Below are 26,893 nucleotides of genomic sequence, written 5' to 3'. Positions count from 1 at the left end.
CGCAGCAGGGTTGCTACATTCGCACAATTTCCACCGTGAATGCAGGAAACATGTTTGCGTTGTTCAACTCACGTTCACGTAGTTTCGATTCCGTTCCGGCCTTCGTTAGATCGGGATACACGATGACTTCGAAGCCAAGTTCGCTGAACTGGAGGTCGAGCTGGTGGACGTCTTCATCTGTGCCCGTTCGTTCCTCCAGATTTGTATGGCCTTGAAATTTCTGTGAGATGCCATGCAAATTTCGGTGAGAATTTGAAAATGTGCGCTTGACAGCAGGAGGGTTTAAACATTGCTGATTGTACGATGCACACACGACACGTGGGTAACCGTCAAAAACTATGTTTTCGTCCACGCAATTCAATACCAAGTAAATTGTGGCTTTGGTTGGAATTATTCACACCGAGCCCAGTGGCAGCACAGAATTGTGCCGGTGAAATTGAATAGCGCATGCGTATTTGTACACAGGGCAAAAACATGAGCTGAATGTACTCCGAACTGTTCACAAAATTTCGGTATTATGAATTGCGCAGAATCCGTTCGTCCCACCATCAAACTATGCGAGGTGAAGCATCGGATGTGTAAACGGATGGTCGGGAGTACAGGGCCGCACCCGGAACGCACGTCCTGAACCACAAACAACACAAAAAACTCTCGCTCTCTCTCTTCCTCTCGGTATATATACTTATATATATATATATATATATATATATATATATATATATGTATATATATATATATATATATATATATATATATATATCGTATGTAAGAGATGCATCGTAAGCATCGTATGGAAAATATGCCTTTATCCATAATCAGTTTTGCATAACAGTCTTATTTGATATGGAAAAGGCTTATGACAGTGCCTGGCGTTATGGCATCTTGAGTGACCTCAAGTCGTTTCGTGTCTCCGGCACCATGCTGAACACCCTCGCTAGCTACATGTCGGAAAGGACCTTTCGAGTGAGGGTTGGCAGTGCACTTTCCAATGTATATGTCCAGGAAAATGGCGGTCCTCAAGGCGGTGTCCTGAGCTGCACATTATTCATTGTTAAGATGAACTCGCTCCGGAAGGCATTGCCACCAACCATATCCTGTTGTGTATACGTAGATGGGACAGCGATGGCGTATACCGTAGTTATGGGAGACCTCAATGCTATAGTAGGCAAGAATCAGGCTGGAGACAAGGCAATTGGGAACTATGGTCTGGGCTGTAGAAATAGCAGGGGGACCTACTAGTTGAGTTTGCAGAACGGAATAACCTACGCATAATGAATACCTTTTTCTGTAAATGCGAGAGTCGGAAGTGGACCTGGAGGAGCCCGAATGGGGAGCACAAAAATGAAATAGACTTCATTTTATGCGATAACCCTGGCGTCGTGCAGGATGTGGAAGTGCTCGGAAGGGTAAGGTGTAGTGACCACCGTATGGTAAGATCTCGACTTAGGCTAGATTTGAGGAGAGACCGCAACAAGCTGGTACGAAAAAAGCCAATAAATGAGCTAACAGTAAGACGTCAAGTAGAAGAATTCAGGATCGCGCTGAAGAACCGACATTCCACTCTTAACGAGGAAGCCGAGCTTACGACACAGGAAGCCAGCGACAACATTACACGCATTATCGCGGAGTGTGCAGTAGAAGTCGGGGGCACTATGGCTAGACAGGATACTGGAAAACTTTCAGAGGAGACGAAAGATCTAATCAGGAAACGGCAAACCATGACAATCTCTACCGCAGCTCACAGAATAGAACTAGCGGAGCTCTCGAAGTTAATCAATAGGCGTAAGACAGCTGACATACGGAAGTATAATATGGAGAGGATTGAATACGCTGTAAAGAACGGTGGTAGCCTGAACGCACTGAAGAGACGTCTTGGCGTGGGAAAAAATCAGATCTATGCACTTAAGGATAAGCAAGGCAATGTCATCACAAATAGGGATAAAATAGTCCCAGTGGCCGAGGAGCTCTATAGGGATCTGTACAGTAGCCGGGACATCCAGGATAATGCCGAACGAGACACTAGTTCAGAGGAGATAGACATCCCACCAGTAACGACCGCAGAAGTAAGAAAGGCTTTGAAAGAAATGAAAGGGGGCAAAGCACCTGGTGAGGATCAGATAACAGCAGACCTCTTGAAGGATGGCGGAGCAGTTGTACTTGGAAAACTGGCAAACCTGTATACGCAATGCCTAATTACCGCAATGGTACCGGAATCTTGGAAAAACGCGAACATCATCCTAATCCACAAGAAAGACGAAATGAAGGACTTGAAAAATTACAGGCCGATCAGCTAACTGTTAGTCGTCTACAAGGTATTTACGAAGGTAATCGCTAACCGAATTTCTGCAACCTTAGATTTCAGTCAACCTAACGAACAAGCACGGTTCCGTAAAGGTTAATAAACAATGGACCATATTCACACGATCAATCAGGTGATAGAGAAGTGCGCTGAGTATACTGAACCCCTATATATAGCCTTCATAGATTATGAGAAAGAATTTGACTCGGTCGAAACCCTAGCAGTCATTCAGGCATTACGGAACCAGGGGGTAGATGAGCATTATGTAAGGATACTAGAGGATATCTACTATGGGTCTACAGCTACCATCATCCTCCATAGGGAGAGCAGTAAAATACTTATAAGGAACGATGTCAGACAAGAAGACACAATCTCTCCAATGTTATTCACAGCATGTTTACAAGAAGTATTCAGAACATTGGATTGGGAACAGGTGGGAGTAAGGGTTAATGGAGAATACCTCAGTAACCTCAGATTTGCTGATGACGTTGCCTTGCTAAGTAACTCGGGGGACGAATTGCAAAGCATGCTTTCCGCACTGGGCGAACAGAGAAGAACCGTGGGCCTGAAAATTAATATGCAGAAAACTAAAGTAATGATCAATAACCTCGGGACAGCACAGCGGTTTGAGATAGGTGGCGAGGCAGTGGGAGTGGTAAGCGAATATATCTACTTAGGCCAAGTTGTGACCCCAGATCCCAACCATGAGGCAGAGATAATTAGAAGGATCAGAATGGGGACGGGTGCATATGGCAGGCATTCTCAGATAATGAGTAGCACCCTACCATTGTCGCTGAAGAAAAAAGTGTATGACAGCTGCATCTTACCAGTACTCACCTACGGGGCAGAAACTTGGAGGCTCACTAAGAGGGTTCAACTTAAATTGAGAACGACTCAGCGGCAATGGAGCGGAAAATGATAGGTGTACCATTAAGGGACAAGAAGAGAGCGGAGTGGGCCAGGGAGCAAACTGGTGTGAAATACATATTAGTAGAAATTAAGAAGAAGAAATGGACGTGGGCAGGGCATGTAATGCGAAGGCAAGATAACCGCTGGTCATTGAGGGTAACAGAGTGGATCCCTAGAGAAGACAAGTGTTGCAGGGGGCGGCAGAAAGTTAGATGGGCAGATGAGATCAAGAAGTTTGCGAGGATAATATGGTCACAGTTGGCACAGGACCGACGTAATTAGAGAATAATGGGGGAGGCCTTTGCCCTGCAGTGGGCGTAGATGGGCTGGTGATGATGATGATATATGGTTATAAAACTCAAGACGACAGGTTTTTTTAAAATTACACGCTTAGATTTAAGTGAAAACCAGCTCAACAGGGACGTTATGGGTCCAGGGGGACCCATAATTAGGTGGCAAATATTTATGTAGGTAGCTAATTAACTGAAATTGGATAATTAGCTTTTTAGTGCCTGCAATAAGCAGGCAGGTTTGTATTGAAAAGTTAGAAGCAATCGTGTTTCTACGCAGTTTCATTTTGCAGAATTCTTGTAGAGCATCCGCACTCCGAGACATCGAACTGCCAAGTTTAACTGCCGTCCGCACGATTACGCATGCTAGAGGGCGCAGACCGGCGCAAAGCTCCTCCGTTTTGTGACGTGCCTGCGGTTTATGGTGTTTAGTTTGACAACGGGGTGGAAGCATAGGCAAAAGTGATAACTGGCACTCTTTGAGTCTTGGCTGGCGTTATCGCAATCTACAGTACTCGGAACTGCTATCGAAACACTGAACAAAAAAGGAGAGCTTTGCGGCGATTTTCAGTGTCTAGCATGCGTAATCGTGCGAACGGCAAACTTCGCAGTTCGATATCTCGGAGTACGGATGCGCTAGAAGAATTCAGCCAAATGAAACTGCGTAGAAACACGATTTGCCCTAACTTTTCAATACAAAAATGCCTGCTTACTGAAGCCACTAAAGAGTTATGTATTCAATTTTAGTTAATTAAACCCCAGGCATCAATATCTACCACCTAATTATGAGTCTCCCTGGGTACATAACCTTACTGTAGATGGGCCGTTCACGTAAATCTAAGTGCCTAATTTTAAAACAAGCCTGTCGACTTAATTTTGATCACCCGGTATATATATTTACAGGCCTGTTATTAGTAAGCACTAGTGGTTGAGTTGCTTACTGGGGAGTTTGTAATCCCTGCCTAAAATCGCTGGTAATCCCAGGCGGCATTGCTACTTGTCATTTCCTTTATGGGATCCTTAAAGGCCCCGGGGCGCAAAATACGACGGGCTCCAAATACGTCGTGATAGTGTGCAGTTTGGTGTAAAGAGATACATTTTACAGTAACAAACACGCGTATGGTGTTTTGATCACCAATAATTTTTCTTATCGATAATTAAATGGAAAGTGCGGTCGTAAGGCTCCATTAATTTCTTTCAAGCAGTAGTTTTACTTCCGGCCAGAATAGTAACTCAATTCGAAAGGCGAAACAACGCTTATAGGCTGCACAAAATTTCCCTTCGTAAGATTCCGCATGAAATCAGGAAAGCTTGCTCGTTTCATAAAAACAACCGGACACCCAAATGAAAATCTTAAAAGCGGAAAATGATAATTGATGTGTGGTATAGGCGCACCGGCATTGTGAGTATTACCACCACGTCTGATTTTCCCTCGGTGTTCAAAGAAAACCTGTAATACGAGTGGTAGGTGAGGATACGTTTTTGTTGCATGTACTCCATGCGGAGTGAAACATATATTGAGAAACTCCCGTTATTATGGTAACGTTTTGACAGGGAAAACGAAGAACTTTTCATGGGATCAGCGTACTGCACAAGACATAAGACATTTTTGGGGGTCCACACGAGATCCTCAACAGCAACAACAAAATTAACGCCAGTTCCACCCATTGTGAAATCTGCTGAAGCAGCGGAGCTCTGGTTCTTCTGTGTCGGCTCGAACGTAAAAGGGTGCTCGTCCAAGAGGAACACACGACTGCCGGGCCACTGCACCGTAGGTCTTGGAACCGTCGGTGGGTCTGGGAACCTGCTTCTACGTCTGCGTGACGGTCGACCTACAGCAGACGGACGAGAAGCCTCGAGATACAACAGCTGTGCGGTTTAAACGTAACAGCCAAGCCACCGCTTGATGATGAAGGGGAAGCCGTGCAGGCGTGAGTCCCAGAGACCTCTTCTCGTCTATAATAAACAACGATGCATATCTTCTCTATCTTTTCGTCTTTTCCTGCGTCCTTCTGAGTTGCTGTCGTCATATTCGCCGCTGTCATTGCCGTTATGTTAAATGGCACTACTATGTGAATTCTGCAACAGTTGGCGTTTCATCCTGTGCTAACCTCACTCCGCCTGCCCAGGACTGTGACTGGTATTAGAAAAGCCTCGGAATGTTTGAAACAGGATCATTTGGGGTCGCCGCTCCTTCTCAATCTACACTTGCTTATCTAATTGTTTGTCATAACAATAACAGCAACAATAATAGCCTAAGAGTAAACAAATGTGTCAGTGTATCTCACAGCCTTCAGATTATGGAGTGCAACGCGTTCAAGCTACGCCTGGGCTATGAGGCGTGCTGTAGTGAAGGGCTCCGGATTGATTTTGGCCACCTGGGGAGGTTTGGCGCGAACCGAAGTCGTAACACACGGGTGTTTTCGCTTTTCGCCTACATCTGAAAAGCCTCCATCCGCGGGTATGGGCGCACCCGCATTCTTAAGGCTTAGCAGCACAGCGCCCTTGCTCACCACTGAGCCACTGAGGAGGATCTCCCACGGCTTTAGCGAAAACGTTACGGAGAGGCAACTAAGCAGTCCTAATAAAAATGTCAAAACGTAGGCATGCACATAAGAAAATGAAAGGAGAAGAAATAAAGGGAACAGCAAAATTACAATTAAAATTGTTAAAAGGACACAGAGGAGGAGAGAAACGCATATTGGAGCGGAAAATGCGGTTGTGGGTGGCTTTCCTAGTCCGGATAACCGCGAATCGTTATCGCTGCTCTTGCCCGAGACACGAGGTTAACCTGCGTCTCTAGCAGGCAGCTGGTCAGCTCGCACTACCACTGCTCCAAGGAGGGGGAAGCGATGGGGTTTGGGTGGTAGAGACAAGCCCAGACAAGGTGGCATGTGGTGTTGGGGGTTTCACAGGATGGGCATTCGTAGGGGTACATGGTTGGTGATACGTTGTGTGGTATTGTTGTGTTGCAGTGTGTCTGGGTTTGTAGTCGTCGTCAAAAGCGTGCGTCGTCGGTGTTGAGAGATGGTTGAGGAGGTGGGTAAACTAGACAATTTCGGCGCTATTGGTACAAGATGTCATTGCAACGACTCGGGACAGGGAGGTGATTGAGGGATTCCGGTGGGACTTCTCTGGCTTCAGAGAATGCCCGCGTAGTTAATTCGCGGGCAGCGGCGTGCGCCGCCTCATTTTCTGGAAGGTTCGTGGGGCCTGGTGTCCACACAGTATAGATTAAAGGCAGCTTTTGTATGCGTCGTAGTATTTTGATGGCTTGAGGCGAGATACATCCTTTTTGATAGTGGCGGTATACTTCCTGGAAATCTGTGATGATGGCAAGGTAATCTGTCGTGGTTTGGTTGCAGCAAAAGCTTTGAGCGTTTCTTCTGCGGTCGTGGAGGTGGTAGAGGGTAGCGTGGCGGACGTAAGGAGGGTTTCTTTGGTGTTGAGGGTTACAATGGCGTGAGCTTGGCGGTTATGATATGCAGCTGCATGAGTGTATCTGGTGTCGGGATTTTTCGGGGTTCTATCGCATGATACACTAGTCTCAGGAGATAGCGGACTCGCGCTGCTCATCGGCCTTTGTTGTAAGAGGGGTGCATATAGCATGGAATGGGGCAATTTTAATGTTGGCACGGATTTCGGGAGGAATGCGAGTGGGTGCTTCAGTCGGAGTTATGACGTGGCGGCAAAGTCTCGTGTATGTGTTAGAGACAATCGCGTAAGTTTGTTGGCTTGTTGGGTTTCCATTATTACTGACAGTGTATTATGCCGGCCTACTTTAAGGAGGAGCTCAGTCGGCGGGAAGGACGTAAGTTCGAGGGCTATTTTATTCGTCTTACGGGTTAGGGCGTCAAGTTTGGAATGCTCTTTTGATTTGAACTGTACATAAGGTGTTCCGTGTGCTACGCGGCTGGTCAGCAGTGCTTGGACGATACAGCATGTCTCGTTCCTTTAGGCCATGGCGCTGGGTGCAGATGCGTCGAATCAGAAGAATCAGTTACGCAATCGTTTGGTGTAATTGTGGCAAAAGTGCCTCCCCCGATCGATCGGTGAGAAAATGGACTCCTTTAATTCGGAGGGTATGGACTTGTGTTACGGGAGCAGTGGCGATGGTCACGGTTGGATCCGGCGCAGGTTTTGGGGTTCGACCACGTGTTCTATCCCGGAGCACGACACGGGCGGATTTGTTACGGGCGCAGGTGAGTCCTCGTTTCTCCAAGCATTCGAGCGTGTCGTGGAGGGCTTGTTGGATGTTGTCTTGCTGTTGTCCAGAGGAGCCGGTTGTCGTCCATATTGTTCAGTAATCAGCGTAAAAGGCATGGTGGAGGGCAGGAATGCTCGAGAGTCTGACTAGCACTTCAAGAAGGGTGATATTAAAAAGCAGGGGGAGACTTCGGAGATTACGGACAGAGACGTAGTTCTTGCAACTACCGCCTGATGAACAACATACTGAGACTACTTGTTGCATTTAAACTACCTAAAAAAGAACCGCACAGTCAAGCAAAACGTTAAACTTGAATTAAACGATGCAGTATGTCGACGGGCGCTGGTCTGAGATCCTCTGATTACAGAAAGTTGAGCGCGAACGTGGCACATGCCGACATCCTGGAGATCTTCGCGAATGATATGCAAAATCAACTCCTGACCCACAAAACAAGGCTGCAGACTCGCCATGAAGGCAAAATACAAGTTTGAATGATTAAAAATGCTGCTTTGCCTCAATAAAAATGATACCAGTCTCGCCACAAACTTCAGAGAAACAACCAAGACGTAAAAGAAAACATGTGAAACAGTGGTGATTTCTCAATCCCTTTCCGGAGATATTTCTATGACTTCATAGCATCTTGTTTGTCCGATTGAATCGCCACCGACCTAAGCCACCGCTAAGAAACATGGCTGAGCGATTGCAGTGGAGCCTCTATATCTGTTTGATCATACATCTTGAGTGCTAACGGGCAGCGAACACACTCATACTGGTGTTTTTAGTGCTTGCCTACAATGCGTCACGCGTGGCTACAATACGTCCCTGCAGCGCGAAATTTCAAATCTCTCTTGCACAACCGTCTTTCTGGCTGGAATGGAGCTCAGTAAGTTACCGAAGGTCACCTCTCTAAAATTGAAAAGAGTTGTATTTTGTTTTATGAGCCCATTTAATGTGTTTTCGCCAAGTCATCGAGGCAATCATGAGCTTGCCGCGATGCTACAAGACGTCACGGAAGCTAGTTACCCACCCGCCTCCCCCCAAAAATTTTCCGGCAGCCCTCACCTTGTAGCTGAAGATGACACACTTCCCGCGCCTTCCGCTCCGGATGTGGTACTCCTCATCGTTTAGCTTGGTAAGTAGCTTCGGGTGGTCGGAGGTCTTTGATTCGGGGAAGTATTCGCCCAGTTGCCTGCGGGAGGAGCAGCAGTATGAGGAGTCATTTATTCAACGCGGCGCGTTTGTAGGATGTGCTTCTTCACGAGCTTTGGGCTCCCAATGGAAGCTTCTGGCAGGGTGGTCTTCTGATTGCGTTACGATGCATGATCGCCGGCTACGCGCACAATGCCGAGGGACATTTGTATCTGCCGCAGCAGCAGCAGCGCTGAAAGCTCGCCTCTCCGAACCAACGCCACTCCGCTTAACTTCAGGAAGCAAGGCTGAATTACACTCTTCCTGCCAGTTAGACGGCGAGAAAATAACGGTTCTGGCACTGGTTACTTCCGACAAAACTACTAATTCGGTTGTGGTATTCAGTTCGTGTTCAGCTGAAAGCCGCGTTCAGGTAAAACGCAGCACTGCTAAGCTCAGTCTTATACGGCCTTTTAGGAAGATGAAGGTGGGGTTGTAGAGGCATGATAAGCTGCCGCATAAAATCTGATGGCTTTGCAATCTGCGTACGCCTGAATGCTCCACAGGAGGAAATGATGGTGTCGTTGGTTAGGACGCTGGTCACATTATCACAACATTGACACTGCACCCTTACCTTTCGTCGAAAGGTAGCGCCTCGGCCTGGCTGACTTCTTTAGCTGCACCAGAAAAGATGGGAGGAGAAAAGGATACAACTTTTTCTAGAGTAAAATGTGTTTAGAGAAATCATAAAAACACAAGCTTTAGTTATGCCTGGCTGCAACGTAGACTATGTACTGATTTCTCCAATGCTTCAGTTTAGGCTTCCGTAAAAGCTAATTTTTGTTCAGCCTAGTTATCTTCGAGGTGTTCTTTTCCCCGGGGCTTCTCCTCCAATCCGCAGTAGCGCTGAGGATCTCACCCCGGGTATCTCCAACCGACAAACTCAGCCTCCGATCAAAACTGTATACATTTATTTACAGCCCGGCGGGCGACTAAAAAAACAGGACTCGCGCGGAGCTCGAAGACGGTGAGCCGAGCTCTCCCGCGCCCGGACCGCGTCTCTCTTGTCTTCCTCTTCCCTTCCTCCTGACACTGACGGCCGGGGAAGAAGGAAAAGCCAGTTGTCTCCGTCGGTGGCCATCGCATGTGGTGGTGGTTAAGAGATCCGGTGCGCGCAGGCGTTCGAAATGCGCGGCGTCTCAAGGCGCCGCGCGACACGTGCATTTCATTTGTGCGCTGTCGTCCCACGCCCCGATCGCCAGTTCGTGCGTCGAAGCGCCCGACACCTCCACCGCCACTGTGAAACATAACTTCAGGGATGTTTCACACACCACACACTTTTCGCGCGTGATCCATCGTTCCTTCAATTGGCGACACAACAATCAGCACGGTCAGTGCCTCTTGACACTGGCTGCAGGTCACCATGACAAATTACCCTCAATCCTCACCAGCTCATTCAGAGGGAGCGACCTTTAGCAGGTGGTACGCACCGGCCGTCGTCGTCCGAAAACCCCCTTGCCATGCGGCGCACCCCGTCGCACAACAGTAGCAGGGGCCCCTCTCCTCCTCGCTTCCTCGCTCGGGAAGGGACCACTGCTGGCTCGTCACCATGCGTTGAAGCCACTCTGCACTGAGGTGAAGCTGACTGACGCTTTCGCCTCTTTCTAGGCGAACCCTCGGGTTCGGCCGCTTCTGCGCTCGGAGCGCCGTGCTCCACTACGCACCGCTGGTCAGCGTAAGCAGCAGAGGGCTGCTTAGCGGCTACGTCAACGCTGACATGAAATGCTGGAGAGGCTATCTCTTCAGCCACTCCTACAGACCTACCTGCAACTGCCGTGGGCTGCATTACATGAGCGGCCGTAGCCTGATTTACACTTTCCGCGCTCGATTCGCTGGAGCTCCCCCTGGCGATCACATTTTCGCGACATGACATTTGGGGATCTCCAGAAACAAGAGATGCAGTGTGCGCGACACTAACTGCATCGCATTCCTCGCGCGATTCCCGGGCTGCCGCATCCTGCAAAGCTCTTGGCCGCTCGGCCATGCTACCGGAATGTTCTGCGTCTCTGCACGCTGCGACGACGCACTCACGCTCACCTGAAGCCAGCCCCAGCCCCTTCACAGCGGCCGATCTAAGAACTGCACAGTTCTTCCGCTCCTTTCTGTGCGAACCCTCGCGTTCGGCCGCCACGGAATCACCGCGTGCGCGCGAAGCGCCGTTCTCTACCACACACCGTTGTGTGGCGGAATGATTAGAGAGGGGCTCATCGGTCACATGAACGAGGACATGCGACGCAGCTGAGGCTGTTTCTCTGGCTATCAGCTTTTTCACGGGCATGCGCACACTCTCATTCACCTTTGACCGCCTGTCATTTCCCAATGCAGCCTCGCGCGTAACATTTTCCTTCACCTCCATCTTCATTTCGGTGAAGCCTTCTACGCGGGATGCTTCACTATCCTGCTCCCCGGTTGCAGGAAAACTGAACGCCCACGAAGGAACGCGCGCCACTATCCTCTCTTCGCCTGTCCCGAATGAATCTGATCGTGCCGGATCCCGCGAAACAGGAGGACTACGCGCGCCCAGTGAATGGGTTCCACCTCGCACATCTTTCGGCGAACTGGCGCACCCCAGTCCACTCTCTCCCTCAGTGCTGAACATTACTGTTTGAGCAATCGGTGAGGCAGGAAAATTGTTAGCTCTCTTGAAACGTTCACTCTTCGAACGTTCCGCTGCTAACTCTGCCTCAGCGATTCTCAATTTCGCCAGCAATAGCGCCTTCTGCTCAGCGAACGACATGGCTGACCTAATCCTGACGCTCGCTGTCTCGTCAGCCCTCACAGTCAGCTCCATCTCACCATACCGACCTAACCGCCCCCCATTATCTCAGGGCTACTCATGCAGCACTCCCTACATGTCAGGGTGAGCCACGCACCCAGGATCAAGAGAGGCACTGACCTGCATAGCTCGGTGCCCGTAGAGATGCCGCACTGGTGCAGATGGGGTATCCATTTAGGCACGGCTCCGTCAGCCGAGGTGTCCACCAAACAATGGCCAGCTGACTTCTCGCCTGCCGACAGCTCGCTGCTCCTGCCGCTCCACGCTCAATGGGCTGCTGATGCCTCCACTGACCGCTCGCCAAGCTGCTTCTCCGCTGCTCAGCAAGCCGCAGAGATTGCCTCGGTCTCCGTTGAGCGTTGAGTCCGTTGAGCGCCGGTCAAGCCGCTTCTCCGCCAGGCTGGCGAGCTCGCTGCTCCTGCCGATCTCGTTCAGCAGGCTGCCGCTCTCCGTTGAGAAGTCCGCTGAGCGCCGGTCGAGCCGCTTCTCCACCAGGCTGACGAGCTCGCTGCTCCCGCCGATCCCGTTCAGCAGGCCGCGATTTCTCCGCGATCTCCGTCCGTCGAGGAGCCCGTCTCGCCCGCCGGCCGGCTGAGTCGTCGCTGTTGAAGATCCTGCCGACTGCGCCAGTTATCTTCGAGGTGTTCTTTTCCCCGGGGCTTCTCCTCCAATCCGCAGTAGCGCTGAGGATCTCACCCCGGGTATCTCCAACCGACAAACTCAGCCTCCGATCAAAACTGTATACATTTATTTACAGCCCGGCGGGCGACTAAAAAAACAGGACTCGCGCGGAGCTCGAAGACGGTGAGCCGAGCTCTCCCGCGCCCGGACCGCGTCTCTCTTGTCTTCCTCTTCCCTTCCTCCTGACACTGACGGCCGGGGAAGAAGGAAAAGCCAGTTGTCTCCGTCGGTGGCCATCGCATGTGGTGGTGGTTAAGAGATCCGGTGCGCGCAGGCGTTCGAAATGCGCGGCGTCTCAAGGCGCCGCGCGACACGTGCATTTCATTTGTGCGCTGTCGTCCCACGCCCCGATCGCCAGTTCGTGCGTCGAAGCGCCCGACAAGCCTGGTTCACTTGTTTCGAAGTCAGAGCGCTAAAAAATAGAAGCGATAACTACGTCCCTCAGGGTTTCTTCTGGCTCTTGACAGCCCACTCAGGTGTTAGGGAATGTGAACTGTGCAGCAAATATGTTCTTCTTGATTTCCGAAGTGGCATAGGCGATTTGATTTTTGCGTGTTTGTAGCGATTTTGTGCGCCATTCGTGGAGGAGCCATTGCAGAAACTAAATCACAAGCCTGCACTGCTTTAACACGTCATTTTCCCTGTTCTTATTTGTCAACGGCGCAATTAAACGACTGCGGTCACACGACGCTTTCTTTGTAACTTCCGTTGCGCTACTGAATCTGTGCAGCTGACGTGACCGACACGGATTTGAACTTGGCGTAGGTAATATAGTTTCATACTAATACACAAGGGAGGGCAATCCGGCGCTGTAATCGTGTGCCGTCGTAGGCGCCACAATTGCAGCTAGCGATATTCCTGCCCTACTTGGCTTGGCCAGACACAAGGCTCCTTTTTTGTCTCGAAGCCATAATCAACAAAAACGGTAACACCTTTTTCTTGTTCATCTTGCGTGAAGCCCGTAAATAATTCCTGTCAAATAAATATTTCTGGAGCTTCAATTTTATAACAGAAGACATTGGCTGAATATTCCCCAGCAATATTGTTTTTTTTTCTTTTTTGCAGTCAGAGGCAACTCTGTTCGTGAGCCATGTCAAGGAGAAGTGGAACGCGTCTACCCTTTACATGACGGAACACTCGCTGAAGGGCGGCTCGCCTAGACTGGGGTGCCATATTTCCCTATAGTATATTTTAGTATGAAAGTCTGTAGTGCCGATGACTCACAAAGCAGGATGGTAATGGGGCGCCGGTATCACAAAACACATAAACGTGGTTTGGGCATTTTACGCTGTGAACATCCATAAGCAAAGCCTTTTCGTTGTAAAAAGGTAACTACACTACCCTTGGCGGTGAGACCTGCCTCACTTTTGATGTAGGTCGCAGGTTTGCCTCGTTGTAGAAGTATACGGGAATATTTGTCCGGCCAAATGAAATAACTGTAGTAGTTAGTTGCTGGCGTCCAGTACATATACGACAGGCAGCGGCAAACGTGTACATACTCATTCGGCTTGGCAATCGATACGGTTTTAAGGTTCGCTATAAGGCATGCAGGGATATTAGCGTAGGCATAGGTCATGGTGGGTTAAAGAAAAAATTGGGAATACAAGGCAATGCTCATGGATCAATCGACTTCCTCCGCAGTAGCTCTGCACGTTTTAGGACGTTTGAGTAGCGGATATGTGCGTGCATTAATTCTAATAAAAAAAGGGATATCAGTAACAGAAACAAGGTGAAACCCCAACCAAGATAGTTCAGGTTGGAACATCAGTAACAGCAAGATTCAATATGATGTAAAGGGGAGGAAAAATACGGGGAAGGGGGTCGGGGGAAGTAATCAGTTCCTGAGTTTTACAGAAGGGCTACCAGGACACAAGGGACAGCAGGACAGGGGAAGATGAAGATCGGATCACTGCAGAGAACGAAGACAGCAGATCAAGACAGAAGATCAAGAAGAGTCAGCGTTGAGCATGAAATTTCACCATCTAGGAAGCACTTAAACTGCATTGGTGTTTGCATATCGAGATCACATGTATGAAGACCGACACGTTGACCCATAACCGAGCCTCCACGTAATAGTTTAAAAAATACCACTGATTGCCTCCCGTCCCCTCCCTTGACTTGGTTTCGCGTGATAGATCTCTCTTCTTCTTTTTTTTCTTCTTTTCCTCTCGTAAAAACACTCTTTGACTTCGGTCCAGTTTGTTTATTTTTAATTGGCGTCACCCGTGATACGTATGTGGTACGGGTTGGGCTTTTATTTTATTTTATAGCCCTTTATTTTGTTTGTCTGTCTCTTAAAACGAAAACGCGATGACTCCGCGAACACCGCCCATTATGCTACGCTAATCCAATCACAGCATTGTTTGCGGTCATTTTCATAGCGTAGTGTTCTTTGCCGAGTAACCGCACGGCGAGGACGACGTGATGTCGGGCATTCCCACAAAAATGCACAATTAGCGGAAGTAACGCATTTAATCGGTATAATAGCGTAAATGGAGAGAATTGGTCGAACACAACAGAAATATACCAGAAAATAAAAAATAGAAAAAATAATATAGCAACAAAAATGATCCGATGAAATAAAAAACCTGCACCTTCTCATCGCCCCCCCCCCCAAACTGGAGATTAAACAAAAAAGGCCGCAAACTAACGCTCAAAATACGATTAAAAACATCAAACATGAGCAAATCGCGTCACGCTCTGAATTTCCACACACACACACACAAAAATAATGCGCAACTGATGGAAGTAACACATGCAATCGTTATAATAGCGTAAATAACAATAATTGGTCGAAAATAATTCTCAAAATACACAATAAAGGAACGCTCAAAATACGATTAAAAATACCAAAGAATGAGCAAATCGTGTCACGCCCGGCATTTCCACACACACGCACACACACACACACAAATGATGTGAAACTGATGGAAGTAACACATGTAATCGTTATAATAGCGTAAAGGGCGATAATTGGTCAAAAAGAATTCTCAAAATCCACAATATAAAAAATAAAGAAAAGAAAAAAAAAACACACAAAATCAAATATTTCCATCTTATAAATCTCCCCACAAAACGAACGATCACAGACACAAAAAAAAGCCCAGAAAAGAACGTTGGAAATACAAATAAAAACGCCGACAATGAGCAAACCGTGTAACTCCCTGCATTACCACAAGCATAACTGGCCGAAGTAAGACATTCAGTCGTTGTAATAGAATAAATGAAGAAAATTGCTCGAGCAGAATTTCGAAACAAGCACAACACAAAATATAAAGAAATAAGATTTTTGCATAATTGACTGACGAAATCAAAAATATGCGCATTATACATGTTGTCAGAAAAAAGGATGACAAAACTAAAAAAGCGGGGAAAAGATTGTTGGAAATACGAATAAAAATAGCGAGAGTAGGCCAGCCCTCATCGCACCCTTGCATCTGCGGAAACATACATAATTGGCGGAGAGTTGGCTCTCAGTCGCCATGGTGGTATAATTTTACATCATTGACGAAAAGAAGCAAAAAAGAATGTGAAGAAACTATAAAATAACCCAACATTATTGCTACTCATAGACAAATCTGGATGCAAAGAACTCACACTATAGACAATTAACAGACAATTGTCAGAGTTTGTGCAGATGTTTTTACTAGATCTTTAAATCCTTTTACCGTAACCCCACAGTCGCACAGATACCCAGAATGAGAAAAGAGCGTGTAAGAAAAGAGCGGAGTGGGTCAGGGTACAGACGCGTGTCAAGGACACATTAGGAGAATTTAATAAGAAATAAGCGTGGGCAGGGATGTAGTGCGAAGGCGAGATAACCGTTGTTCATTAACGGCAATGTAGAGGATCCCTATAGAGAAGGTGAGTGTGGCAGGGGGCGGCAGAAAGTTTGACGGTCAGATGAGATGAAGAAGTTTGCGGGAATAAATTGGTCGCCGTTAGCACAGGACTAGGATAATTGTAGATTAATGGGACAGGCGTTTGCCCTGCAGTCGGCGTAAATATGATGATGATGATGATGACATTTATTGTAAATCTCAGCTGAGTTACAGGTGTGCTGAGCTGCTTAGCCAGAAACCATCATTTCAGAGATTCCGTTAACTCCTTCTCAGAAATATAAACGGTCTATGCTTATTACACTTAGCGACGCTACGGAACGAAAATGCGGGCCGGGGAGGTCGTCGATCATCCAAAGCGAATTCCAGCTCATACCACTTGTCCTAACTGATCCGTCAGTTACCAGAGGAAACGTGTAATCACTGGAAAGCACTAAATGTTGAGCTAAGTAACGAAAAAAATAGCAAGCGTGGCTACCGATTGAGCGTTTGCAACGCTTCCGATAGCCAGTGTGGTCGAAGAGTACCCGCTACAGATGTATGTGAGCCGCCTTACTGATAAGAGGAGTCCAAGAAGAAAGGTCGGTCACCTTCTGTGGAGGGGGAGAGTTTTACAGATAAAGGCCAATATGACTCACCTGCGATTTTAACGCGGCATTTGGAATCGTCACTCCGGAAAGTGTCTATATGATCCTATCAGTCAATTTATTTGTTTGTTTAAGGTACAGGTACAGAATTTTCACCATTTCTGTACGTTGTCAATTCGCTCTCATTACCCCGTTTATTCCTGACTGATATCCCTCGCTTGAAGTAAATATTTAAGTCGTCAATGCAGGACTGCACTGTTTCCGTTTCAGTTCATTTTACGTAGATAAGGGAAGTATCGCATTCGCACATTAAAGCGTAATGGTGGACAAAAGTTCCCGGTGAGCGTTATATTCATCTTTACGCCCTAAATACGCTTCTACTTTACAAAGAAGTCACAAAGAAGAAGAAGAAAATACGCTAAAGAAGTCACAATGTTATTGCCCATTGATTACAACAAGCAAAATACTTGTCGAACGCGGCAATTAATGGTCAAAATGACATTTTGTTCGGAACAAAGAGTAATTTGGAGCAAGTAATTATTTACTTTTAACGCTAAATCAGCCCTTTTTTACCGGTGGTATTCACTGAAAAGTTTAATTGGCGATTTGTTCGCTTGGCAACACTGAAAACCGCCATGACCGTGACCACTGTGGCTGCGCACGCGCCCCCATCTTGCAGAAAGAAAAAACACCAGCGAGCATCGTCTGCCGCGTTTCAACCCGATTCTGGGCAAGGGCGGCGCCAACAGATATATGTTCACTGCCCTCACATCATGTGGTGGCGCTCCACTTGCCCTCGAACACTTTGCATCCGTCGTTTCAGCCGTGGCGTCAACATATATGAATAGTAGCAGCGAGATTGTGAAGTGATGGTAGGATAGAAAGAGAAACGGAAAGATTAGGAAGGCGAGGAAAGAGTAGAGAAGAGTAATTCCACTGTCACACACAACGCGCTTCGAACACTGCTGGCTGACGTAATGCTGCGTCCGGGAGACGAGAAGCCTCGAAGGGAGCGGTGAAGCGTGGAGGCGAGCGGGCTTGCTGTGACGAGGAGCAAATCTGCAGCGGTTCCAACCACTTCTGAGTTCTCTGTAATGGTAATGGAGTGTGGCCGACAGACGGGTACTTGGGAGCGGGAGCCGAGCTGGGAGCCGATACCAGCAGGGCCAAAGCCGGGCGACATCCGAATCCACGGAGGCGGCACTCGTAAACAACGGGCGGAGCCAAACGAACTCCCTTCCAGAGCGCCGTTAGGCGTAAACAACGCTGCGCGATACCCGCTGGCTCCGAAACGAATGCGTACGGCGGAATCACGTGAGAGCGGAGGCCGCATTCCTCCGCGGAAAGGAAAACGTGTTTACGTCGCTTAGAGAAACCCATGTTTCTCCGAAATGTCACCCTTTCGATATCGGTGGCCCGGACTCCGACGGCTTGATGCGTGTGCCGCTATGATGGTGGCCGCGCGTCCCCGTTGCTAATTCGACACATATGCTTGCCGGAATGCGCTAAACGCCAGCGAATACAGCCTAAATGGCTGTCTCGCCTCGGAAGGTCATCCTTTCTAGGTGTCATAAAATTCTACATTGAAACACAAGTTTTCTCGCCGGCGTTTTCTCACAGGAAATACTGGAATGGGTAACTCGTATATATTGCTGCGTGGAACTTATTAGACCCTCGCGAGCCCGGATTCCTCACCGATGGCGTCGATGTTGAGGATTGGCTCAAGATGTACGAGCGCGTCCGTGGCCATAACAGGTGGGATCCGACACTCATGCTGGCCAGCATAGGATATTACTTGAGGGGGACACCGCAAGTCTGGTATGAAACGACCGAGTCCCGATTGAAGGAACTATTTGGGCAACCAGAAGGACGTCAGCTCGCGGCGAAAAAGGAGCTGGCGACGCGTGCACAAACAACCACTGAGTCCTACGTGTCTTATATCCAGGACGTGCTGTCCCTCTGCATGAAGGCTGATGCCCAGATGACAGAGGCCGACAAAGTAGGCCATGTGCTCAAAGGAATCGCGGATGACGCTTTTCACTTGCTGCTCTGCAAAGACTGCACCACCGTCAGCGCTATTATCAAAGAATGTCAGAAGTTTGAGCAGGCCAAAAGCCGCCGCATCACAGCGCCGTTCACCCGACTGCCGAACACCGCTCCGACATCTTCGTGCGAGGACACCGTACCCTCTCGCCGACAGTCCCCGTCTGACGTTGGCCGAGATGCTCCTGAGGGTCTGACACGCGTCATACGACGCGAGCTCGAGGCAATGGCACCAGCCTCCCTATTTCAGCACGCATCTCAGAGCAGCCACCCGTCCATCCCGCTTATACAAGCCGTCGTACGTCAGGAGATCGAAAACCTGGGCATACGCTCCGTCTGCGCTGTGGACCATCCCGGCCGCCACGAGACCCCTTTCCGAACGGCAAGCCGAAATACTTATCGCACGTCCAATTACAGGAATCCAGCCGAATGGAGGACGCGGGACGACAGGCCGATCTGCTTCAACTGCCATAGGGCTGGCCATGTTGCTAGATACTGCCAAAGCCGTCCTCTTCGGCCTACCCGCCGCCCCTACCCGGATTTCCAGTACGCCAACGATGCCCCCCGTTCGTTCTCGCCTCGACGCCAGCCACACGATGCCGCCCGAATTTCGCCCTCTCGAATCGACCGCTCACCGTCCCCGCAGCGTTGCCAATCGCGCTCCCCGCCGTTTTGCCGCTCGTGCTCTCCGACCCCTTACGCCACTTCGCCGGGAAACTTGGAGATGCAGCGCCTGGAGGTGACGCTGCGTTGACGACCAGGCCTCAAAATCCTCTACTGCCGTTACCTGCAGGGAAGAATTTACTCGACGTTTATGTAGATGGCGTCCCTGTACGTGCCCTTATTGACACTTGAGCCCAAATTTCTGTAATGAACTCTAATCTCCGCCGCCAACTCCGAAAAGTCCTCACCCCTGCCCCAACCAGTGTCATACGTGTTCCCGACGGACGCATGCCGGTCGTCTCTGGGCTGTGCACTGCTCGCGTAGAAATTTCCGGCCACCACATCCCCGTCCAGTTCACTGTCCTTGAAAAGTGCCCCCACGACGTTATACTTGGTCTCGACTTTTTGTCAGAACATGCTGCCCTTATAGACTGCCCCTCCGGTGTCCTCCGTTTAGAGCTGCCTCTTTTGTCAACAGCAGGCGACGAACCAGGGCCACGCTTTTATTGCGAAAGAAGCGTTCGTCTGCCGGCAAAAACCGTGACATTGGTGCCCTTGTCATCGCGGCTGCCCGTGCCCAATGGTCACTACCTCGTTTCGCCGATACGCTCAGTGCTACTCGAGCGCGACGTCACTCTTCCCCACACCGTAGTGACAATTACTGATAATGTGATCAGCCTCCCTTTTGTGAACTTTGGCCTGTCAACGCAAGTGCTGCCCCAGGGTATTTCGCTTGCAACCCTTTGCCCTTTGGACGGTGATCAAGTTTCCCCTCTATCGGCGGACGCACCGTCGAGCCCTTTCAACGAGACCCCTGCGGAGCCTAGGCAGGAAGACGCGCTCAAGGACATGATCGCCTCCGGACTTCCAGCAGCCGAAGCTGAAGGGCTCTACCGCCTTTTGGAGTCCTATAAAGACATATTTGACTTAGGTGACCGCCCGTTGGGCCAGACTTCTGCTGTCCAGCACCGGATAAACACTGGTGATGCAAACCCAATCCGCAGGTGGCCGTACCGTGTGTCGCAGGCTGAACGACTCGTGATACAGCAGGAAGTCGACAAGATGCTCGACAAAGACATCATAGAGCCTTCGTACAGCCCGTGGGCATCTCCCGTAGTACTCGTAAAAAAGAAGGATGGCACCTGGAGGTTTTGCGTTGATTACCGACACCTAAACAAGATAACAAAGAAAGACGTTTACCCTCTACCGCGCATTGACGATGCCCTTGATTGTCTCCATGGAGCCAAATATTTTTCATCAATAGACCTACGATTAGGCTATTGGCAAATTTCAGTGGACGAAAAAGATCGCGAGAAGACCGCTTTTGTGACACACGACGGCCTTTATCAGTTTAAAGTGATGCCTTTTGGCCTCTGTAATGCGCCGGCTACTTTTGAAAGAATGATGGACTCACTTTTGCACGGGTTCAAATGGTCCATTTGCCTTTGCTATTTGGACAACGTCATTGTTTTCTCGCCCACCTTTGACAGCCACATTTCCCGCCTCTCTAAAATCCTATCAGTATTTCGTCAGGCCGGTCTCCAGCTCAACGCCAAGAAATGTCGCTTCGGATGCCATCAGCTCACTATCCTCGGCCACGTGGTTGATTCGACGGGAGTTCGACCAGACCCTGGTAAAATAAGTGCCGTTCGCGATTTCCCTGAGCCCCGCTCACCTAAAGACGTCCGTAGCTTTATTGGTTGTCTTTAGGTGAGCGGGGCTCAGGGAAATCGCGAACGGCACTTATTTTACCAGGTTCTAGTAAAATTTTGCTACCATCGCCCGCCCTCTTACCGATCTCCTTCAGAAGAACACAACGTTTATCTGGGGCTCCGACCAAAAGCAAGCATTCTCCGCACTGATTGGACTCTTGACCTCAACGCCGATTTTGGCTCACTTCGACCCCTCTGCTCCCACTGAAATTCGCACCGACGCTAGTGGCTACGGCATTGGAGCTGTATTGGCCCAACGGCAAGCCGGTGTTGATCGAGTGGTCGCGTACGCCAGCCGCTTCCTTTCGGCCTCGGAGCGCAATTACTCTATAACGGAGCGCGAATGCCTTGCTCTAGTGTAGGCCGTCGGCAAATTCCGCCCCTACGTGTATGGTAGGCACTTCGCAGTCGTGACTGACCATCACGCACTGTGCTGGCTCTCCTCCTTGAAAGACCCTACCGGTCGGCTTGGCCGCTGGGCGTTGCGCCTTCAAGAATACTCTTTTTCGGTGATTCACAAGTCCGGCCGCCTACATATGGACGCCTACTGTTTATCTCGAAACCCCGTCAGCCCTCCGGAATGCTCGGCGGACGACACTGACGCCTGTGTCCTAGCGGTCTCCGACTTCCTGAACATTGGCGAAGAACAGCGGCGCGACCCTTCTTTGCGCTCTATCATTGACGGCGTTAACCTTGGTTCCGACGACCCTGCCCTCCGCTCCTTTGTTATACACGATGGAGTCTTATATCGTCGCAACTTTCGCTCGGATGGTCCTGGTAACCTGCTCGTCGTTCCTGAACACCTACGTCGGACTGTGCTGCACCAGCTTCATGACGCACCCATGGCCGGCCATCTCGGCGTGACCCGCACCTACGACCGCGTGCGACATCGTTGCCTCTGGCCAGGACTCTACCGCTCAGTGCAGCGTTACGTGCGTGAATGTGGCCTGTGTCAACGCCGTAAGCTACCCTCCAAGCTACCAGCAGGCCAGCTGCAGCCACTTGAAATTCCCACTGAACCATTTTTCCGGATCGCACTAGATTTGCTCGGGCCCTTCCCCTTGTCTACTTCTGGAAACAAATGGATTGCTGTCGCTACCGAGTACGCTACCCGCTTTGCTGTCACCCGTGCGCTACCCACGAGCTGTGCAACTGACGTGGCCGATTTTCTCCTCTATGATGTCACACTGAACCACGGCGCCCCTCGGCAGCTTGTCACAGACCGCGGTCGAAATTTTCTGTCTCAAGTCATTGCGGACATACTTCGCTAATGTTCGATTCGCCACAAGGTGACTACAGCTTATCACCCACAAACGAATGGCCTTACTGAGCGTTTTAATAGAACCCTTACGGACATGCTTGCAATGTACGTGTCTAGTGACCACAGCGACTGGGACATTGCGCTGCCTTTCGTCACTTTCGCGTATAATTCCTCCCGTCACGACACTGCAGGCTTTTCACCCTATACCTTCTCTACGGGAGGGAACCGGCCATGCCGCTTGATACCATTCTGCCTCCCGCCACCCACCCGTGCACCGAATATGTCCACGAAGCCATCGTAAGAGCCGACGAAGCACGTCAGCTTGCCCGTTCCCACCTCGCCGTTTCACAAATCAGCCAGAAGAACCGATATGATGAACGTCACCGCGTCGTACACTTTTCACCAGGGTCCCTCGTCTTACTATGGTGTCCGACTCGCCGTGTCGGACTTTCTGAGAAGCTGCTTTCCCGCTATGCTGGCCCTTACAAAGTGCTTCGTCAAGTTACAGACGTTACGTATGAAATCGTCCCCGTCGTCCCTTCCAGCTCTGAACCTCGGAGTGACATCGTCCATGTCGCCCGCCTCAAGCCGTACCACTCCCCTGATTCACCTTCCACATTGTAGCCGCACAGCACCGAGTCGGTGCTTATCCTGCGGGGGAGCTATGCTGCGTGGAACTTATTAGAGAAATGAGCTGGCCAGACACTCGACTTGCAAAGGGCGCAATCCCCCAAAGTGGGCATGTGCCGTGGTTGTGCGGCAGCCTGGCTATCAGTAGAGGAAGAAGAAGACGCTCTGGTGGACTAGCGTGTGCACGAGCTGAAAGACCTAGCTGCCTGTCTGAATTTGCCTTCTTAATTATCTGCCAATAGAGACACATTCCTTTACTTGTGAATAAGCGTTTTCCTTGCTCTGCAACAATTTTGTTATCATAAAAAAAACATTTTTCAGTTAGAACAAGCAGGGTATTTCTCCGGTAAATTATGTGTTATTTTTACTCTGTTTGTGCCGATATCACAGCTGGGGCTTCTACGATGTTCAATAAAAAGACGCCGACGATACGGTTACACGGTATGAAGCTCTTTCGAAGGAAAGAATTCGGAACATGTTTACAGATGTATTGAATCGTACAATGTCTTATGAATAAATTGCTGTGCAACTGATGGGATGTAAATATTGCATACGAAATAAACTACAAATGCCAACTTGTCATAGACGCACGATTAGCGAGATCGGTGACGCTATAAGAATGTATGACGGAGACAAATTCCCGTTGCCTCAGACGTCCTCTAGTAAAAATGGCTGGGCCGCGAAGAGCATCTTTCTTGGACGGACACACTCGAAGAGAAAACAAGGTTGAACCGCTAAAGCTCCGAATCAAATTAACTAACGTTACGATTCTGGCCATCTAAACTCCCAGCCTTCGTGCCGCTCTTAATAAAAAAGGTCGTAAAAGGTTAGTATCGGCCGTATTCACGAACTACTTACGAACCTTACTACCCCGCGGAACGGTTCGTAGGCCCTGCCAGTAGCAACGGCATGGTTAGGAAATTAACTGGATGTATACACTCAGACAAGTAACTTGTAAGTGTTCCGTTAATGAAGACCACAACCGTTTCTTTAAGAGCGAAGATTCAGCCCAGCATCCCTCCTTTGTTTTTGCTCATGTTGCATACAGGACATGTATTTGTGGGACATTCGTGACAGGAGCTGCACGTTACATCACTCGAAACGACAATGAGTTGTGGCGGGCGATACACAAATCCAACGCTTAAAAATCAACCAATTATTTCGCGTTTAAAAACTGCGATGCGAATGCGGAACTTCAAACTTGCCTTCTTTGTCGCTCATCGCTCCGTCTTCTGCTCCAAGGCCGGACATCCTTTCCGCAGACGCACCCCGCGCACTAATCTCAACGGTGAATGCAACGTAAATGCGGCCGCCGACTCCACGCTGTAAGCTCGAATGAGGCTCAACTGGCCGCGAAGCTCGCAAAGCGCCGTTATCGTCATCGATGAGTCCTTCGTTTTACTTTCTCTCATTCCTCCTTTCCACTCACTCTCAGCACTCCTTTTCGCAATGCGCACGCTCCCATGGGTACAAGTTAAAAGCGGAAAAAGCGCGCGTATTGCACCCCGCCGAAGCAACGCCCCCGTGACGTCGACGCGCGCGCCTTTTGAAAATTGATGGCGCCGAAAGCGCATGAGCTTTTGTTTCTCTAAGCAAAATCGGCCGTTAAAATTTGCACTAACCCGAAAATTAAGTTCGCTAGGTATTATTTCGCGCCTGCTGCTATTTTGTGCTTCCTGTAACACTCGCAGTAACAAAACCTTCGAGCCGCGCGGAGGAACAGCCGGTTGGGGGATAAGGGGCAGTGGCAACTCCCGATGCTGTTCTTAACTGGTTACCGACTAGCATAGTACAGTGTAGTATAGTATAGTATAGTATAGTATAGCCAGGGGCTGCTGCGGCCGCCGTACCTGCAAAGCGCGTTCCCAGTCCTCGCTCTAGAGCTCTGCAGGATGGTTGGACGAACTACACGCAGTTATTCGTAAAATGAAGCACAAATTTTAGCTTCAGACATGATTCAAAACTGCACAGGCAAGGAGAGTTGAACGACTCAGGTGAAAGTGGCGCTACTTAACCAGGCCGAGAAATCCGGTACGCATGGACGCTTTTTAAATTGAGTAATTTGTGTCCAACAGGAATATTGGCCTCAAGAACAAGGTTTTAATAGCGTTACAACAAGAGTTTCTTTGTTCGTATTGTTCTGTTACATTAACTTGTGGGGATCCTGGTGTCCGAGCCATTGCGCAAGCGCTCGTTTGGTGCCGTCAGCGCGGCGCTTTCTCCCCCGGAGTCGCAGATGGTGGCGGAGCCGCACATAGTACCGGTTAGTGTCACTAGATAAATTCACAGAGTATTGGAACTCTGTTCTCCTTTTGAAGGTAATAGCGCACAGAAACGGGGACAAAGAAAGGAACACACGGACAAGCGCCTTCTATCAACTGAGTGGTTTATTAGAAAGAACACAGACTTTTATACCCTACAACACTGCGCAGATCAGTACAAGAACCCATCACCGGCACACATAGCAAAAAACGTGTACACTCATCAAATCACACTAACGCTGATAGTAGCGACAGCTCCTTATCTAACAATGTTACTGAGGGATGGCTTACACAATCTTCTTTTTGGTGGGAAATATGGAATGCCTCAACGATCTCTCTTGACGTTTTATTGTGATGCTTGAACAAAACGACAGTGTTGTCGAAGCATGGTGTACATCCACACGCGTTGCAATGTAAAGCCAAATGTGTGCACGGGCGTCCCTTTAAACTAGATAAGTGTTGATTTGATTGATTGTGTGGTTTAACGCGCCGACGCAACGCAGGCGATGAGGCGCGCCGTAGTGGAGGGCTCCGGATTAATTTTGACCACCTGGGGATCTTTATCGTGCGCCGAAATCTCGTACACACGGGCGTTTTCGCTTTTCGCCTCCATCAGAATAGATAAGTGTTCTCTCAGTCTTATATTTATACACCTTCCAGTCTGACCGACATACACATGACCGCACGTCATTGGTATCCGATACACGACATCTTTTACACAATCAACAAATTGCTTTCCATGTCTTACAGTACACTCATTCTTGCCTTCATTCCTTCCTTCTTTTTCATACTTTTGTTTGACCATGCAACACACACTTCCTATTTTGTTCTGTGCAGAGAACACCACTTTTACATCGTAATTTTCTGCCACCTTCTTAATTCTATGGGAGAGTCCATGCACGTAAGGTATTACAGACACCTTAGACCGTTCCTCTCTGGGCCTGCTTTCTTCCGTCGTGCGCTGTTTTTCCTGTTTTAACTTTCGGAGCAACCGGCTACACGATGCAAGCAAAACATTTTGCGGATAACCAGCGTCCCGCAACCGGCGTATTTGCTGTCCGAAAGCGTCATTCATTGCGTGACAGCACGACTTAAGCAAGGCAGATCTTAAGCATGACTCAGCAATCCCATTCTTGACCAACCGCGAATGGTCTGAGGCGTAGCTAAGGAGAGGCTTTCCAGCACGGGGAGAATACGCCCAGCATACATGATCCGATTGAAAGGTTAATTTTGTATCAAGGTACTGCAGCATATTATTAGCGGGTACTTCTGACGTGAACATCAACCCCTTGCCTCGTAACTTAAACGCGTCTAGCACCCGCTTCGTGAACACTTCTTTGTCGACGTTTGAGCCCACAACTAAGTAATCGTCCACGTACCTGAACACCTTCGTAACAACGCCATCTAAATCGTTGGCCAGCTCTCGGTCCACACTACTAAGAAAAATTGTGCTTAGGACAGGGGCCACCTTCGAACCAATGCACACACCTGTAGTTTGTATAAACGTCTCGTCACCAAACCCGACATGTGTATTGTTCAAGTAGAAA

General features: G+C 49.1%; 1 protein-coding gene across 1 annotated transcript in view; it reads right to left on the bottom strand.

Annotated features, from left to right (window-relative positions):
- LOC144172280 (caspase-7-like) overlaps positions 1-24,441 on the bottom strand; it is a 60,454-nt gene extending 36,013 nt beyond the window's left edge. The window contains exons 1-4 of the mRNA XM_077701028.1: positions 24,291-24,441; positions 9,468-9,510; positions 8,768-8,894; positions 73-220 (exon numbers count right to left, since the gene is read on the bottom strand). Of these exons, the coding sequence (XP_077557154.1) occupies positions 73-220; positions 8,768-8,894; positions 9,468-9,510; positions 24,291-24,336 (364 nt within the window). The 5' untranslated portion in view covers positions 24,337-24,441. The remainder of the gene's footprint in view (positions 1-72; positions 221-8,767; positions 8,895-9,467; positions 9,511-24,290) is intronic.
- Between the last annotated feature and the right edge of the window lie 2,452 nt (positions 24,442-26,893).

Source organism: Haemaphysalis longicornis, unplaced genomic scaffold (assembly GCF_048455015.1).
Source record: "Haemaphysalis longicornis isolate Haplotype H1 unplaced genomic scaffold, Haemaphysalis longicornis Haplotype H1 scaffold_20, whole genome shotgun sequence".
Taxonomy (NCBI): domain Eukaryota; kingdom Metazoa; phylum Arthropoda; class Arachnida; order Ixodida; family Ixodidae; genus Haemaphysalis; species Haemaphysalis longicornis.
This window is presented reverse-complemented; position numbering and strand designations above follow the sequence as displayed.